Source organism: Bos javanicus, chromosome 14, assembly GCF_032452875.1.
Source record: "Bos javanicus breed banteng chromosome 14, ARS-OSU_banteng_1.0, whole genome shotgun sequence".
Classification (NCBI taxonomy): domain Eukaryota; kingdom Metazoa; phylum Chordata; class Mammalia; order Artiodactyla; family Bovidae; genus Bos; species Bos javanicus.
The window spans coordinates 4027254-4045539 of NC_083881.1; the positions used below are offsets into that span (position 1 = coordinate 4027254).

Genomic DNA, 18286 nt, shown 5'->3' on the forward strand with positions numbered 1-18286 from the left:
ACTTCTCTGATGTGAAGGATACAGGATTTTCAGACTTGTATGATATGCTTGTTATCATGGAGCCTACATGTGTCAGAGGCGAGATTTGAACCTGTGTTAGTCTGAGTCCTGTGCTCACCTGCTGAGTTCCGCCTTTCACCCACACCGTGTATGCCTGCCTCCTGTAGGGGTGGGAAGCACCTGCTCTGTGCAGAGCAACACGGAAGCAGGAAGACCTGCTGGTGTCACAGTGTGCATTGTGTACCTGGCTCTGTTTACCTGAGTACTGTTTGACAGTACTCTTTCTCACTTAACCTTCAGATCGGTGTTAAAAGATGGGGGCTAGTGAAACACCCATCTTACTCATACACGGGGAAAAAAAGCAGAAACAGCCAGCGAGAGGTCTCAGATGTCAGATTTAACAGACAAAGCCTGCAAAGCAGGCACTAAATCATATCCAAAGAGCTAAAGGAAACTTCTGAAGGAAATGGAGGAGAGTGTTGTGACAATATCTCATCAAATACAGAATATAAAGAAGTATAACAGATTTGAACTGGCTGAAGAAAGAGCCAGAATTCTTGAAAATAAATCAGTGGAGATTACTTAAACTGAAGATCAGAGAGAAAAAAATAATGAATAGAAATGAAGAGCCTCAGAGAAATGTGGGGGCCCGTGAAGTCAATCAGTGGGCACATAATATGGTTACCAGGAGAGGAGAATAAAAAGTAATCAGGGAAATCATGTCTAAAGACATCCTCAACTTGATTAAGCATAGTCACCTACACACTCGGAAAGCCTCAGGAACTCCAATCAAGAAATGCAAAAGGAGATCCATCCTTAGAAACATCATAATATCAATTTGTTGTTCAGTTACTAAGTCGTGTCCAGCTCTTTGCAACCAAATGAACTGGAGCACGCCAGGCCTTCCTGTCCTTCACCGTCTCTCAGAGTTTGCTCAAACTCATGTCCATTGAGTTGGTGATGCCATCCAACCATCTCATTCTCTGTCGTCCCCTTCTCCTTCTGCCCAGAATCTTTCCCAGCATCAGGGTCTTTTCCAATGAGTCAGCTCTTCACATCAGGTGACCAAAGTATTGGAGCTTCAACTTCAGCATCAGTCATTCATGAATGTTCAGGGTTGATTTCCTTCAGGATTGACTGCTTTGATCTTGCAATCCAAGGGACTCTCAAGAGTCTACTCAAGAACCATAATTCAAAAGCATCAGTTATTCAGTGCTCAGCCCTCTTTATGGTCCAACTCTCACATCCATACATGACTACTGGAAAAGCCATAGCTTTGACTATATGGACCTTTGTTGGCAAAGTGATGTCTCTGCTTTTTAATATGCTGTCTAGGAGTCTTCCAAAGATCAAGCATCTTTCAATTTCATGACTGCTGTTACCATCTACAGTGATTTTGGAGCCCAAGAAAATAATATCAATAAAAAATGCTAAAAGACAAAACAAAAAATGGGAAAGCAGCAGAAGAAAAATGAGTCACGATGTGGAAGGAAACCCCAATAACATCATCAGCTGACTCATCACCAAAAATAATTGAGGTCAGAATGTAGGGGGATGACAACTTCAAAGTAATAATTATGGCAGTGTATCACTGGGTACTTAAATATTTGTCACAACAGTAGCTCAAAAGGGGGGAGATGGAATAGGTCACACAGCAGTATGTCTCTCAACCTCAATGGAAGTGAGTTAGTGTAAGTCTGAGGTTGATCCTGAAAAGTTAAGACATATATGGGAAACTTCAAACAATCTCCAAGAAAAATAATTTAAAAGTATACAGTGACAATATCCTTAAAGAGGTTAAAATATTGCAGTAAAAACGTACTCATGTAGTAAAGGAAAGAGTAATAAAGAACGAAAAAAAGGAAGAAAGTCAGGAGGCATAGAAACCAGAAAGTTAGATGGCATATGTAAATCTGCCTATATCAAAACCAGCATTGCCTGTAAATGGATTATACAAACTAATTAAAAAAGCAGAGATTTTCAGACTGGACATAAAAGCAAGATCCAGCGTGTTCTGTCTAGAGGAGACAAACTTTAGATTCAAATATATAAATAGGCTGAAAATGTGTCCAATACACATTCTACAAGTTGAAAACATTAAAATTGGAGTGACTGTAGCCATACCAGAGAGAGTAGGCTTTAAAAAGTTAATAGAAACAAAGAGGAGCATTTTATCACGATAAAAATGTTGATCCTTCAAAAATATGCAACAGTTATCAACATATGTGCGCCTAAGAACAGAACCCCTAAATACGTGAAGTCAGTACTGAGAATTGAAGTGAGAGATAAACAAGTCGTCACCAAGGATTAGAGATGTCGGCGCTCCACTCGCAGTAACAGGCGCACAGCGAGGAGTGTGGAGGCGTGGAGCCCCACGCACAGGGACGGGTGCACAGCGAGGAGTGTGGAGGCGTGGAGCCCTCCGATACGCTGCAGCTGCTTTGAAGAACCATCCGGCGCTCATTCAAGGGTTAAGCACAGAATTACCGCAAGACCCAGCAGTTCCACTCCTAGGTATACAGCCAAGAGAAATGAAAACACGTGTTTGTATGAAAATTTGCCCATGGATTTTCATAGCGGCGTTATTCATCATAACCAGACAGCAGAAACAAGCCAAGTGTTCACTACCTGATGAACGGATAAATGAAATGTGTCTTAGCCATGCAACGTCATATTGTTCTGCAATAGAATGAGGTTTGATACAGGCCATAAGGAGGGTGAACCTTGGAAACACTTCGCTAAGGAAACACTGGCTATGAAGCCAGTCATAAAAGCCCACATATTGTATGATTCCATTTATATAAAATATCTAGAATAGGCAACCCTACAGAGACAGGAAGGAGACTGATTGTTGCCCAGAGCAGAGGGTGAGGGAAAAGGGGAGCGACAACCATGGGTATGGGGTTCTTTGGGGGGCGATGAGACTCCAGAATTGACTGTGGTGATGTTGCACAAGTCTATAAATGTACTAAGTTGAATGTAAATAGCTGAATTATGTGCTGTGTAGATTGTATCTTGGGCTTCCCTGGTGGCTCAGTGGTAAAGAATCTGCCTGCCAGTGCAGGAGACTCAGGTTCAATCTCTGGGTCAGGAAGATCCCCTGGAGGAGGAAATGGAAACCCACTCCACTATTCTTGTCTGGAGAATCCCATGGACAGAGGAGCCTTGTGGGTTATAGTCCATGGGGGTCACAAAGAGCTGGATGTGACTTAGCGACTAAACAACAACAGATTACATCTTTCAAAAGCTGATGTGGAAAAAAGAATACTTCTGTCATGCTGAGTCATTGGGAAAATGAAATAAAAATGTTGATAATCAACACTCAGTGAATGATAGACGACTTTTAGAGGTTCTCTGGCAGAGCTTGTGAAAAAGCAGCCAGCCGTTCGAATCCCAGGCACGTGTGGTGCCGTGCCATGGAGATGGTCTGCAGCAAACCTGTCTTTTGCTTTCCCCTTCCAGGGCGGAGGACCTTTTGTGCAAGGAGAAAAGGGTGAAAAGGTAAGCACCTCCCCGTTGTCTCACTCCTCCAGGGGCCATGGAGGTGGCTCAGGACCAGGATGAGGGCCTTGGGTTCAGGAGAGGTGTGTGTGCCGTGTTGCTGCTGGTAAGAATTGGGTGGGAGGGAAGAGGTCTCCCGGCTGAGTGCCTCAGTGTTAAGTGCGAGGAGGGAAAGGCTTGTCTAGGTCCTGGATGCTCTGCAGTGCCTAAGAGCACAGGGCACTTCATGGGGCTCCTGGTAAGTGGGATACAGAGCTGCAGATGTGGTTTGAGGACCAGCACGCTGGGCGTTCAGTATCAAAACCTGTCCAGGCTTGTTTGCAGTGATGGGAAGGATGGTCTGTGCTTGATCAGACGTGCTGAGAAAGTTCGAATAGCAGGTACCGGTAGGAGGGGGGAGACCAGAGGAGCTTGGGGAATTGCCAGGAGATTGTTGCAGAAGCACAAAAGGAAGATGAGGAGGGACAGAGTGGCAGGCGGCAGCAGCAGGACAGATGGAGGGACGGAGGCCTGTGACGTGCTCCCCAGCTACGAATGCTGCACCTTTTCTGACCTTCATCCATCGTGGCGATGATGCACACACTCGACAGATCCTGGGAAAGAGGGGATCACTTTCTTACAGTGTCCACCTAGAAGAAGCAATAAAATAGTCACTAAAATGCCATCTTCTACTCACACCAGTGATCAAAGCTACATCTCCCTTTTCTCAGGAGAACAGCCACAAGACTTTGCAACATACATTCATGTTGATCATTTTGTCAGAGTCTGGGCACTTTCAGACTCAGGATGCAGACCACTGGACCCTGGGGGGCTCACATCAACCTCTTGCATAGGGTTTATGATGTAAAGCAGGTGCCGCTCTGTCAAGTTACTATGGAAACAGAGCTCTCACATACCCAGCCCATTTTCTCTGTAGAGTACCTTTTATTTAGTTCGTTCAGGTCTAGAGATTTACTCTGAGGAGATAAATGGAGGTTGTGCACAAGTACATAGCCACACGTTTCCTTCAGCGAAATCTATAAGCCAGTCTGGAAAGAACTGTCGCTCTGTCGGCAGCTACAGCACTGTAGAATGAGTCGTCGTTGTGCAGTTCCATAACACAACGGCACAGCTCCATAACGCAATAACACTTATGGACACATAGTCACATTTAGAAGGATAATTAACGACCCAGAAAATGAAGGTAATATTTTGTTAATTTTTAAAACACATTGCAAAATATCTATGCAGTGTGACTCATTCATTGTGTGTGGGCATGTGCGTGTGTGGAAGAGAGACAGATGAATTCTGGAAGCAAATCCCCATTGTTGACCTCTGGTTGTCTGGGTGGCCAGGCTGTGAGGGTCTTTATTTTGCCCCTTATATTCCTTTGTGTCTTCGTTGATTCCACAATGAACTTCTCTTTGTTTACCTGTATTAGAAGCTCAGGCACATGCTCACACACATAGTAACTGGTGCACAAGAATGCAAAGCCGTTGGAGAGAGGGCATGAGCAGACAGCATAACGCGAGCTCTGCACCTGCAGACCTGGGTGGCTGGTGCTGCTCTCAGCCCTGCTGTCAGAGTCTAGTCTCCCGATGCCTGAAGCAGGGCTGACGGACCACCTTCCACGGTTCCTGTGTAGGCTCAAAGCATCGCAGCTGGAACTTGGTTTGATAACTGCCAGCGTGCTGGTTCCTGAGGGCCCAGAGCCAGAGCACAGGCTATTAACAGGACACCCAGATGCTCCTCGGGCTCAGGACTGGGGCTGCCGGAGCCCTCTTGAAGTCGGGGCTCAGCCTGGGTCCTGGTCCAGCCTGAGCTCTGAGTGACGTGCTGCCCTTCTCATGTGTAGATGTCGCCAGGAGAAACTGACAGTCGCCCCTTCTCCTCGGAGGAGCAGCTGCATCTCTGCCCCGTGCATTCTGGTTGAGCTCAGGTTAGGCAGCCTCCTCCCGATGCCTGGAGGCACGTCCCTGGTGCCCTGGAGTCCAGGCTGCAGCACCACCCTCAAAGCTGAAGCTGCTCTGTCAGAGCCCCACGGGGGCACCTCCTCACACACGTGGCGCTGGCAGAAGAGGCTCTGGCATGCCTGGCTCTGTCCTCGATTGACACTCTCTTGCAGTTGGACATTTTTAGTAAAGTCTGAGTTTAGATTCTGCCACATATGAGCTGTGCGATTTGGGGTGAGTCACCTCCATCTCTGGGTCCCTGCTTCCTCATCAGTGGAAACGAGGGAGTGGGTGTGATGATGCATAAAGGCCCTTGCAGGTGGCTGTTCTGAGGTTTGGTCATCAGCCCACCCCCAGCCTGAGTCCCTGGGGTCACCTTCTGTAGCTTGGAGCCTCTGCTTCTCCTCCAAGGATGCAGGAGGCCCAGGTGAGTCAAAGGGATGACTGAATCCACGGCAGGGAGAAGGCCACTGGTGACTCATGCACTTGGAAAGAGCTTCGCAGACTGGCTTTTTTGCTTGAATATTCTCTCGAAAGCAGTTGCAGAATACCAAGCAGATTGGATGGACAGGAGCCCGATGTGTCTGGAAATCATATTGCTCTGAATTGTGCTGTTTTGTTTTTTTTTAATTTTTGGTGATGCAATTAACCAGTGTGACAATGTGCATCAGCCCCGTGAAGGCCACGCACCCTGTAAGCTGTGTCTCATGCTGTGTGTGTCACTGTTCACATGGTGCTTCAGGGAAAGCAGTGCCCTGCCCGTTTCACAGATGAGAGAGCTAGCTTAGGGGTCAAGTGGCCTGCCCAAGGTCACTGCTAGTAAGATGGCTAGAAAACAGTCCCGATGGGTACTACCATGAAGGGAAGCTGGGAGGCTGATTGAATCCCCTTTGTCCGATAGCTGAGTGAACCGAGGCTCAGAGAAGGTGATGACTGGCTGAGGGTCACACACCTGAAGCTCTGCAGGAGCTCTTGGCCCCTTGACTCTCCTGGCCCAAGACTGGTGTGTGGCTCTCTGTTCCTGGGCTGCTTCTGCCCTTCATTTTGGAAATTAACATCCTCTCTGGTTCCTGTTGTGCCCCATATTCTCCCCGGGGTTCTTGGGGTTCTGGTCCCTCAGTGTTTTAATATGTATGGAATCAGGCTCAGGGAAAGGGGAAAGCAGGCTTGTGGGGCTACCTGAAAAGATCTGCCTGCACCTCAGGCACTGGGGAGATAGAGAAAAAGGGACTTGAGACCTCCTCACAGTGTCTGGAAGACATCTGCAACTAATCCGTACTTGTCTAAGAAGTGAATGGGTGGTTGGAACGTGGACCTCCATCATCCAGGACCAGGGGCCAGTAGAGGGGTCCCAGACTCTGTGGTCAAAAAGACTCAGCTTCAAATTCATGTTGATTGTGTGTCTCCCCTTGGGCTACTTTGAGCCTTAGTTTCCTTTTCTGTAAAAGATAGGAAAAGAAATAATAGCTCCTACCATGAGAGGTTGCTCAGAGGATTCATCCACTGCCCTTGCCTGCATAATGTGTGACATTGCTGTTCTTGTTATCCCATCATCGTTGGCAGTTCTGTCTTGGTGATGATGGTGGTGGTGGTGATAGTGATGTTGGTAGTGATGATGGTGATGATGGTGGTGATGGTGGTGATGTGATTGTCATGGTGATGGTGATGTGGTGGTGGTGATGATGGTGATGGTGATGTGATGGTGGTGATGTGATGGTGGTGATGGTGGTGATGTGATTGTCATGGTGATGGTGATGTGGTGGTGGTGATGATGGTGATGGTGATGTGATGGTGGTGATGTGGTGGTGGTGATGTGATGATGGTGATGTGATGGTGATGATGGTGATGTGATGGTGGTGGTGATGACAGTGATGTGATGGTGGTGATGTGATGGTGATGATGGTGGTGATGTGATGGTGGTGATGGTGATGTGATGGTGGTGATGATGGTGATGTGATGGTGGTGATGATGGTGATGTGGTGGTGGTGATGTGATGGTGATGGTGATGTGATGGTGATGTGATGGTGGTGATGATGGTGATGTGGTGGTGGTGATGATGGTGATGGTGATGTGATGGTGGTGATGATGGTGATGTGGTGGTGGTGATGATGGTGATGGTGATGTGATGGTGGTGATGATGGTGATGTGGTGGTGGTGATGTGATGATGGTGGTGATGGTGATGTGATGGTGGTGGTGATGACAGTGATGTGATGGCAGTGATATGATGGTGATGATGGTGGTGATGTGATGGTGATAATGGTGATGGTGATGTGATGGTGATAATGGTGATGGTGATGTGATGGTGGTGGTGATGGTGATGTGATGGTTGTGATAGTGGTGATGTCATGGTGGTGATGATGGTGATGTGATGGTGGTGATGATGGTGATGTGATGGTGATGTGATGGTGATGGTGATGTGATGGTGGTGATGTGATTGTGATGGTGATGGTGGTGATGGTGGTGATGGTGGTGATGTGATAGTGATGATGGTGATATGGTGGTGGTGATGATGGTGATGTGATGGTGATGATGGTGATGGTGATGTGATGGTGGTGATGTGATGGTGCTGGTTATGTGATGGTGGTGGTGATGATGGTGATGTGATGGTGGTGATGTGATGGTGGTGATGTGATGGTGGTGATGGTGATGATGTGATGGTGGTGGTGGTGCTGATGTCATGGTGGTGGTGATGATGATGAGGATGATGGTCATGATGGTGGTGAAAGTGATGACAGTTACACTGGTGACAGTGATGACGATGGTGATGGTGGTGGTGATGATGATGATAGGGTAGAGCCACTGCTCTGGGCTGGTTTGGACTAGTTTGGGGAGAGTCAGGGAGAGCAGGGAGGGGCGATGACTTCCACGGCCCTCCATCCTTGGTCCTTCCCTGTTGACAAAGTAAATGAGTAACCGTGGTGAGGATGTTGGTGTGAGGTTTCCTGCAGCTGGGCACAGTGTCTTTTTTCCTTGGAGACGTGGTTCATGAGCCCCAAGGAGAGAAAAAGATTGAGAAACAAAAATGCAAGGCCAAACCGTGGGGTGTCCAGGGAACCTCCTTTTCATTCCGAGGGCCCTCGTGCTCTGGGGACCAGACCCTTCAGGGGAAGAACCAGGAGAGGCTGCATTGTGGCCGCTTCCTGGACCCACAGTGCCCTCTGGTGTCTGGAAGTCAGGGTGTCGGTCCAGTTTTCTTCTGCATGGCTTCATTCAATATTGGGGAACTCTCTGCCCTTTGGGGGTGCACTGCTTTTCCCTGGGAATCTGGCACATGGCGGAATAAGGGTAAAGGAGCCTTCGTTTTGTGCTCGAATGTGGGCTCAGGTGTTGGAAAGAAAGCAGGTTTGGGGAGTGGGCAGACCTGGTTTGGACCAGCTCTGCAGTGGCTGTGCGAGTTTTAGGTGGTGTCTCTGAGCCTCGGTCTCATCGTCTGTAAAGTGGGGCCGCTGATGCCCATCCCTTAGGGCTGTGTTACAGGAGGTTGGCATTGCCTGTGAGAGTGCCTGCCTTAGGTCCTTAGGTAGGTGCATATAAAAATCTGTCTTTCATCATTCTTCCTTTCATTCATCTGCTAGAAACTAGTACTCAGATCCATGAAAGAGTGACAAGTGCTTCTTCAGGAGGCAGTCTTAAAGTACTGAGTACGTGGGAGACAGTGGTGGGTTCACGGAGCTCTAAAACCTGCCCTGGGTGGCCTTCTGGCGGAGAGCAGCCCAGATCTGGTGCTGGGAAGACCCAGCCCCCACACACACCCAGTTTCCCTAGAGTGGAGAGTAACCGAGGACAGGGTGGGGAGCAGGCTTTACAACTCCCCTCAGGAGTCTGGATCACAACTTATAGATGGTGACGGCTTTTGGGAGACATGGGATGGAATCAGGGCAAAGTGTCTCCAAGCCATGCTTGGGTCAGCAACTCTATACTCAGCACTTGGTACACGGGGTAAAAAAAAATCCAAACAACAACCTGAAAGCCCTTTCTTCAGCATTTTCACAGGAATCCTGTCTGGCAATAAATAATACTTTGTATGGATTTTGTGCTTGGATTTCACAGTGCGGTGCCCCAGAAAATAATACACGAGCAAGTAGAAGAAACTCAGCTGAATTTTTTTGGGCTGGTTGGCTCATAGGAGATAGAATTTTCAGTTCAGTTCAGTTGCTCAGTTGTGTCTGACTCTTTGCGACCCCATGGACTGCAGCACACCAGGCTTCCCTGTCCATCACCAACTTCTGGAGCTTGCTCAAACTCATGTCCATCGAGTCAGCGATGCCATCTAACCATCTCATCCTCTGTCGTCCCCTTCTCTTCCTGCCTTCAATCTTTCCCAGTGTCAGGGTCTTTTCCAGTGAGCCAGTTCTTCCCATCAGGTGGCCAGAGTATTGGAGGGCAGTGAGCTCAGGTGGAGGGCATCACCTTCTCTCTCTCTTGTGGAAAAGGCCCCCAAGATTTAGGACAGTGCTCTTACACAGTGATTTTTTCATTGTAGAAGGTGTAGGAAGTAGTCTGTAAGGAGCTCTGCTTCATTCAGAAGTTTAAGAGTTACCCAGTCTAGGGCCAGGCACTGGCTGGAGACGGGGGAAGGATGGCACAGTGAGGGGCATGAGCTTTAGAGCAGGATTAACCCGCTGTCAACATCTGAGAGTCAGGGTGGGTGGAGGAGCCAGGATGGGGTCGGGGTGAGTGACAAAGAGAGAGAAGGGAGAATCACTGTGGCCCCTGCAGAGCTCGCAGGGCAGAGCCAGCGGTGGGTGGCAGTGTGGCTACTCACACGGTCCTGATTAGCCCGCAATCTGAGCCAGCTGGGAGCCCTTCCCATGAACATCACAGGGGTGCCTGGGGCCCTACTCCAGAGGATGGTCAGACCTGCTCTCACAGTGACTGTTCTCTCATCTCAACACGACAGACCCACCTTGTGCCATCACAGCATGAAAGACCTGGTTTCTCCCACCGGATCTGGTTCTTTGTTTGGTGTCTTTAAAGGCAGGCGGTCTTTGAAATTGTGAGATGAGAGGATTTTGCGGAAGTGGAGATGGACTGCCCAGGTGGATGGGAGTGGAGCGCAGGCTCTGCTATGTGATGGATTTTATTCCCAGCACCTCCTTTCAGAGCTAGTGACCAAGTCAGGTCCTCAGAAGGTCTCAGCTGTCTCTGCATATCACGGGGGTCTGGTGCAGGTGAGACGTGGACCCTTGCAAGGGATGATGGATCCACTTTTATGTCACAGATTCTGTCTGAGAGGATGGCCTGGGGGAATTAACACTGGTGGCCAAGGTGAATTTAGTGGCCAGCGCTTGGTGATTTTTGTCTGGAATCGTCTCCGAGAGGTACCTTGAAGTGGAAAGAATCATGATGTCAGCCTTTTATTGACCGCTTTCATCTGCCTGCTGTCCAGTTTATGAGTACCAGCCTCTGCAACTCTTTGAAGGAGTCTAGGGCACGCCTGAGGGCACAGAGCGGTGGGTGAGGGTGGCTGGGGCCGTGTCTGACCCTACATGCCCCACTGTTAACACCACACTGGCCAATGCTGGTTCCCTGCCCGCCCCTAGAGAGATGCCTTTATCTGGGATTTCTTGACCCTCAAAACCCACGTCCCTTGTGGGGAGGAACTTATTTTAGGCAATGACTACATTATAGAGCCTCTGAGCCATAAAATATAAATTATATGTGTGTGTTTATATGTGTGAAACTTCTTTTTTTTTTTTTTTGAAACTTCTGAGATGTATTTATACCCTTTGCCTCCAGCTCTGGGTCTCATCCTCTTTGTTAACGACTGGCTTAATCAGCACCCCCATCTCCTATTCTTAGCCTGTGCCTTAATGTGCATTATTCATGGTTATCGAGCTGGATAACTGTGGTCGAGTGCCTTCTATTTTTATCATAATTAAAGGATTTAGGGGGAAGTAAGTTTAGCTGCCTACGTGCCCTCAAATAGCCTTGTAGGTGGGGGCAGATTGCTGGGAGTTGGAATAAATAAAGGTGCTGCTGACCCTGTCCGTGGTGCTGAAGGACACACTGAGGAAGTTTTGAGTTCACGGGTTCTCACAGCCCCAGGCAGAGCCAGAATAGTAAAGTGTGCACTTTTTCCAGCTCCGTCTGACACTCAGGCTCTTGCCAAGTCTCATGGCCCAGTCACAGGGCCAAGGGCCTCATACAGGAGGGTGAGAGCATTTATTGGAAGGGTAAGTGCTGGACTGGGAGGGCAGTGGAGGCCAAGGGTGCAGACCCTAGACACCAGCTGGCTGGACTCAGATCCCAGCTTGGCCACTTAGCAGCTGTGTAACCCTGGCGAAGTCAGTTACTCAACCCCTGCAACCCTTGCTTTCCCCATCTATAAACTGATGACTATAATTCTACCGGCCTCGCGGGTTACAGCAAGGACGAAGTGAACTAGTGAAAATAAATGACTTCTATTGTTAAGAAGTACTCATAAATGTTGAGTATAATTACTATCACGCCAGTGTAGTTTTTCACTTTTTACACCAAATGACATCTTCTGCATCCTCTGCAGCAATGAGGTCTTATCCCCAGGGGTGGCCGACAGCTGGGAAATGTCAGTGTCCCCACCCCGCCCCGCCCCACCTCAGGAGGACTTGTGCAACTCCCGGAGCCTCAGGAAGCCTGGAGGGTGTTTTTAGAAAGTGTGTCCCAGGTGGGCTGACATAGGGGTATAACGTGTCTTTCTCTTTCTTCACTTCATCCAAAACAACGTGCAGAGCATCCAGGAGTAACAGCAGTCCCCTGTACTCACAAGTGTCTGCCAGCACAAGCTACTTAGTTTCGGGGTAGATACTGCTGTCCTTGTTTTCAGGCCTGTTCACTATGTGACCAGGTGCAAGTGACTATCTCTGTGTGGCCAAGCCAGGGATTGTGCTCATATATTCAGACACCACAGAAAAGTGGCTCTCAAACTTGAGCAAGCACCTGAACCACAGGGGGGTTTGTTGAACCCGCTGGCCAGGCCCAGCTCCCCATCTGTCTGATTGGATGGCCCTGGGGTGAGGCCAGAGAATCCGCCTGCCTAACCAGGCCCAGGGATGCTGCTGGGCCAGAGCCGCGCTTGAAGGATCACTGTGCAGAGGACCCCTCTGTTCCACCTGAAGAGCCTGCTCAGGCTCAGCCAGGGGGCAAAGAGGAATCCTAACGGGGCATCTCCACAGCGAAGCAGTGCTTTTGTCAGGATTTAGGGGGCAGGCTCTGATATTTAAGTAATAGAACAGGAGACATTCCTGTTTTCTCTTTGTATTTCGCCCAGTGAAGTCACCATATGATCCTTGGGGCTATGGTTCTCGAAAGTGGGCCTAGGTGGGTAATTTCCTGCCAGACGTTACCCGCTGGGGCTTCTGGCGAGATCCTCCAGGCAGTGTGTGTGTGGAGGGGGTGAGGTCAGCGCTTTGACTTGAAATCAGGGCCCCCGATTTAGAGTCACAGCTGCCAGTGTGAGCTGCGGGGAAGCCCTCACCCCTGAGCCCTGGCTGTTGTTGGTGATGCGTTTCATGTGTACTATCGACGCTCGTCCTCCTGTTTGTTTTTCACCCAGGTTTTAGTAATTCTATTCCATCATGACTGTGACACAGGAAGATGAAGCGAAGTGTATTTTCTTTTTATAGTTTATTTTTTATTGATGTATAGTTCACTTGCAATGTTGTGCTAATTTCTTCTGTATAGAAAAGTGACTCAGTGTGTGTATGTGTGTGTACATATATTCTTTTTTTCATGGTTTGTCCCAGGATACTGACTATAGTTTCCTATGCTGGACAGTAGGACCTTGTTGCTTGTACCTTCTCTGTGTGATAGTTTTCAGCTACTATCCCCAGACTCCCACTCCACCTCTCCCCTTTCGCCACCAGGAGTCTGTCCTCCATGTCTGTGAGTCTGTTCCATGCTGCTGCTCCTGCTAAGTCACTACAGTTGTGTCCGACTCTGTGCGACCCCATAGACGGCAGCCCACCGGGCTCCCCGTCCCTGGGATTCTCCAGGCAAGGACACTGGAGTGGGTTGCCATTTCCTTCTCCAATGCATGAAAGTGAAAAGTGAAAGTGAAGTCGCTCAGTCGTGTCTGACTCTTCGCGACCCCGTGGACTGCAGCCTTCCAGGCTCCTCTGTCCATGGGATTCTCCAGGCACGAGTACTGGTGGGGTGCCATCGCCTTCTCCGAGTCTGTTCCATAGATAGTTCCATTTGTGTCATGTTAGATTCCATATGTAAGTGATAAGTATGGAGTTTGCCTTTCTCCTTCTAACTCAGTTCACTTCATATGATAACTTCTACTCTCATCCACATTGTTGCAAGTAGCATTATTTTGTTATTTTTTATGGCTGAGTAGTATTCCATTGTATATACGGATATAGTCATCTTAAGCTGAGTGATTTCCTTTTCACAGGCAAAGAATGGAGGTTCCAGATATTATATTCCAAATAACAGAACCTGATGCTCTTTTCAGATTCCCATGTGTTCAAGTCATTTTCTAAAGCATTGTCTCAAGGCATCTCACTTTGGGCTGGAGGTGCTGCTCCTCCTTGCATCACCCTGCTCACAGGTGATGAAACTGAGACCCAGGAGGGGAAGGAAGCTGCTTCTGCTCAGCTGAGGGTCAGCAGAGGCGTCGCATGAACCCAGACCTGCCCCCGCAGCCTGGTCCTCTCCTCTCCTCCCCGTCTCTCATCTTTATCTTTCTCTCTCTTTCCTTCCTCCCTTCTCTTCCTCCCTTCCCTCCCTCCATCCCCTTTCCTTTTTTGTGTGCTTTGCCGTGGATCCTGAGCTCCAAACTCCCTTTTCAGGAGCCCTCTATGCCAGCCTTTCCTGCTCCAGACCAGCCTCCGGTCTGTTTCCCATTCCTCTCATTGACCCGCCTTACAGACCTGAGAAAGTGTTCTTAGTTCTCCACAGAATATAAGCAACTGACACATCAATAATATTTTATAGTCTACAATTATATCCCCACTTGTTTACTCATCTCAAGCAGCACGAACCTCTATCTTACAAATGATGACACCAAAGCTCCAGGAGGCAGCGTGACTTTGCTGGTAGGATGTCAGGGAGCAGCTTAGGGCGCTGACTTCTCTCTTCACAGATTCTGCAGGCAGCTGAGTTCAAGAGAAGGACTTTGGAAGGTGTGTTCTGCGAACATGGCGGTATTCTGTGATGCTAAGATCATGTGACCCTGGAACATGAAATATCTGGGCCAGGTTGACTTTTTCTTGGGCACACAGCCTCCTGGGGCAGGAACCCATCTAAATGAAATGCCTGGACCTCACGATGACTTGAAAGTGGAAGTTTCTCAGTGCGTGTCTTATTTCCAGTGCTGGCTTGGTTATCTCAACCATGATTCAAAAAAAAAAAAAAAAGATGTTAGCTTCTTAGACGAAGAAAATACTCGTTCATCTCTACAGAGGCTGACTTTCTTAGGCTGCAGGGCTAGCCCATCCCTGCAGACAAAGCAGAAGGGACTGGCTCTAGGATGCATGTGTGCTCAGGTGTGTCCGACACAGACTGTAGCCCACCAGGCTCCTCCGTCCGTGGGACTTTCCCAGCAAGAATATTGGAATGCGTAGCCATTCCCATCTCCAGGGGATCTTCTCCACCCAGGGATTGAACCCATGTCTCCTGCATTGCAGGCAGATTCTTCACCACTGAGCCACCGGGGAAGCCCTGGTTCTGGGATACCAGTTCTCTAAAATCAGTTTGCTGAGCTGTTCCCATTTGTGGGAAGCACAGATCCTGCAGCGAGGTTCATGACATCTGCTTCCCAGTGGAGCCTGAGACTCAGAGCGCTGCCCTGACCTGGCCTATTCTGTCAGGATTGAAGTGTGTGACGGAGCAGGATTTGAAGCTGTAACTTACTGGCTCTTGAAACCATTGTTTTCCTGCAACAGCCTGATTTGCACTTTGGCCCTGGGGTTTCATACCCCCAGGGCTAATTCTGAAGTAGGCGGCTCTCCCCTTTGTCTCCCCTTGCATGCCCACGGGGCTTAGGAAGGGATGGATGCCCAGGGAACACCTGTGGGGCTCTGGGCCCGGTGGACACTGTTCACACGGATGTGACCGAGTCCCGATTCCCACCTCATGGCGCTCCGGTCCTGTGATCAGACAGATTCACCCAGACACTTGCTGGACAGCAGTGACGGGGCTGGACCTGCGACAGCCGTGGGCACAGCAGAGGTTCCGGAACTCTCTCGAGTCCCCTCTGGCATTGTCTCTGGACTCCTACCCGGCTTCCTTTATTACACGGTCCTGGCAGCTCTGTGCCCTGCTGCTCCTGCCCCCTGGATTCCCACGGCAGGAGCCCCCCAGACCTCCCTTCCCCACCTGCAGCCGCGAAGAGACAGACTGGCCTGTGAAGGACTGGGTAACTGACCCCCGGGGCAAGCTCTGCGCCATGCCACCCCAGGGGGCCTGATCTTGGGGGCTGTCCTTATTCTTCTTGATGTTTCCCTTTTGGGAAATCTTGAATTTCTCCCTCATGTTGTAGGGAAGCAGCATTAAGTGTGCTGGCCCTGGCTACCTGGAAACACACTGCCTTTTGCTTTAGCTCCGAGCAGATGAAACGTGGGCCTTGGAGACAGACAAGGCTCTGGGGAGCTGAGCCCACACTGTACCTGACCCCCAGCATGCTGGCTTGAGCAGGGGGCCTGCCTCCTGAGAGGCCTTTGGGGAAACTCTGATGCTTCCCCAGGGAAGAGGGGCTGGTGAGGCTGAGCGGGGCTGACCTTGATCCCTGGGGAGGGAGAGCAGGGCTGGGTGCCCAGGCTTCCGCTGCCCCAGCCTGCCTTACCAGGCCATGGAACCGCTGGGAGGCCACCAGGAATCCAGTGTCCTTGTGTGCTCGTGGGCTGCTTGTGACGTGAGCATGAAACACGGACGTGCTGGGGGGACGAGTTCAGTGCACTGATGAGCGGAGAGAGCTCAGAACATGACAGGTTGGGAATGTTGGTGGGATACTGTCTTTAGTATCCCGTTCGTATTGCTGTTGGTTCTGCCATTAATGCTAATGATAGCAGTGCTAGCTGGTGTCTAGTCGCCGTTCCATATCAGAGAAATCACTTGCATCTGGACTGGTCGCCTCGTTCAACCTCAGCTGAGTTTCAGAATAGTCAGATGGAGGGACAGGCAGGCAGGGGGTTCATCCCCACAGTGCAGCGGTGAGATTAGAGGCTGAGGGATCTCCGGCCACAGCTGCCCTTCCCTTATAGGGGTGGACAGCGGGGGACAGTCTGACCCTAGCAAGCATCCCATCAGCTCCCAGTTGTCCCGAGGAAATGGCCACCCAGGCAGTTTACTATGCACATCGCACGTGAGCTGTGGTGTCCTTTGCTGGCCATGGGGGTGCCCAGTGGGGTGTGAGCTTTATATCTGAAATTGCCGGTCACCCTCCCAGTGATCCTGCTGGTGTCTGCACATGGCCTTCCAGGGTGGCTGCCTTTGGGGTCCCATGGCTAGAAAGGTGCAGGTGTGGGCCAGAGATGTCTGTCTGTCTGTCTTTCTCTCCAATAACAGAATAACTTAGAATGTTCGGCCGTAGAATGCACTCTGTAAACATTTTTAAAGTATTTGTGTGTGTGCGTGTGTGTGTGTGTGGACGTGTGCATACATGCGTGCATCTTAATTTCTAGGTAAAACTGGAAATGTGTGATGTGTCTGTGAGAAAACGAAACCTCTCTCACGGGCGTATTATAAGAACTAAGTAAGAAAATATTTGTAGAAGACATCCTGCAGGGTCTAGCCCGTAGCATTTTCTTCTAAATATTACTTACAGGTTCATCAGTTCATTGATTCACTGAATGTCCGACATCCTCATTTCACAGATGGAAAAGCCCCAGAAAGAGGCATTGGCTTGCTCTGTGGTCCTTGGAAAATTGATGGAGAGTGGGGAGCGGGATGAAGGTCTTGGTGGAATCCTTTGATTTGAAGGAGACGGTGTGGGAGCTGGATGGGAGATAAGGGGTCCTCGGGTTCCCTGTTCCTGAGTTGCCCCCCTGCTGCACCTCCAGGGAGCATGGGGGTGGGATGAGGAGGCCCCCACACCTGCTCCATGGGCACATGTGTTGCATGCTTCCTCTTGATTTGCTGGAACGGAGTTTGCCCCAGCTTAAGAAGCATTTTTGATACCTGGCCTAGCCCAGCATTTCTGGTGTGATTTTTCCTCCCAGGGATGCTTGGGTTGTCACACCCGGGGAGTGGTACCCGGCATCCAGGGCCCCTGGAGGACACCCTGAATCACCCAGGGCAGCCTCCCCGCCCCCAGCAAAGACTGACCCATCTGGTGCTGGGGGACCCAGGTCGAGAACCCTGCTGTGGCTGATGCTCTGCTCGCATGTGTGACTGGGGCCCGGAGTGGGGCGGCCACGTGGCGAGTTACTGAGAGGCAGGGCTGGGGCGTCTCACTCCCACCGTCAGGCGCATACAGACCCCCCAGGGGTCTGGTTAAAACGTGGCCCCCGAGGCAAGGGTCTGGAGAGAGGCCCGCGGCCTGCATTTCTTGCCCTCCCCTGGAGGCATCCCGGCTGCAGATCTGCGTGTTGCCACCCTCTGAGTAGGAGCATCTCAGCCATGATTCCCGTCTGGCGCATCCTCTGCTGCCACAGCGGAGAGCCTGTGTCCAGCGCGGTCCTCACCCTGTCTTAACCGCTCTTCTCTCTCTCCCCTCCTAGGGCTCCCTGGGCCTGCCGGGTCCCCCAGGAAGAGACGGCAGCAAAGGCATGCGGGTATGTCTGTTCTGGGGGCCTGCTGATCGGAGCCCCTGTCCTTGAGGGGGGGGTGGCCTTCGCCAGGGCCAGGCTCCAACTGGGCACCTTTGTACCAGGATCGTCCCAGGTCCCTGGAGGTCAGCCTGGTAACTATCACCACACCAGCAGCTCTG

General features: G+C 50.2%; 1 protein-coding gene across 3 annotated transcripts in view; it reads left to right on the forward strand.

Annotated features, from left to right (window-relative positions):
• The window catches only part of COL22A1 (collagen type XXII alpha 1 chain), a 225838-nt gene that overhangs the window by 72330 nt on the left and 135222 nt on the right, over positions 1-18286 (forward strand). For all 3 annotated transcript variants that reach the window (XM_061438524.1, XM_061438526.1, XM_061438525.1), the window contains exons 12-13: positions 3463-3501; positions 18078-18131. In XM_061438524.1, the coding sequence (XP_061294508.1) occupies positions 3463-3501; positions 18078-18131 (93 nt within the window). The remainder of the gene's footprint in view (positions 1-3462; positions 3502-18077; positions 18132-18286) is intronic.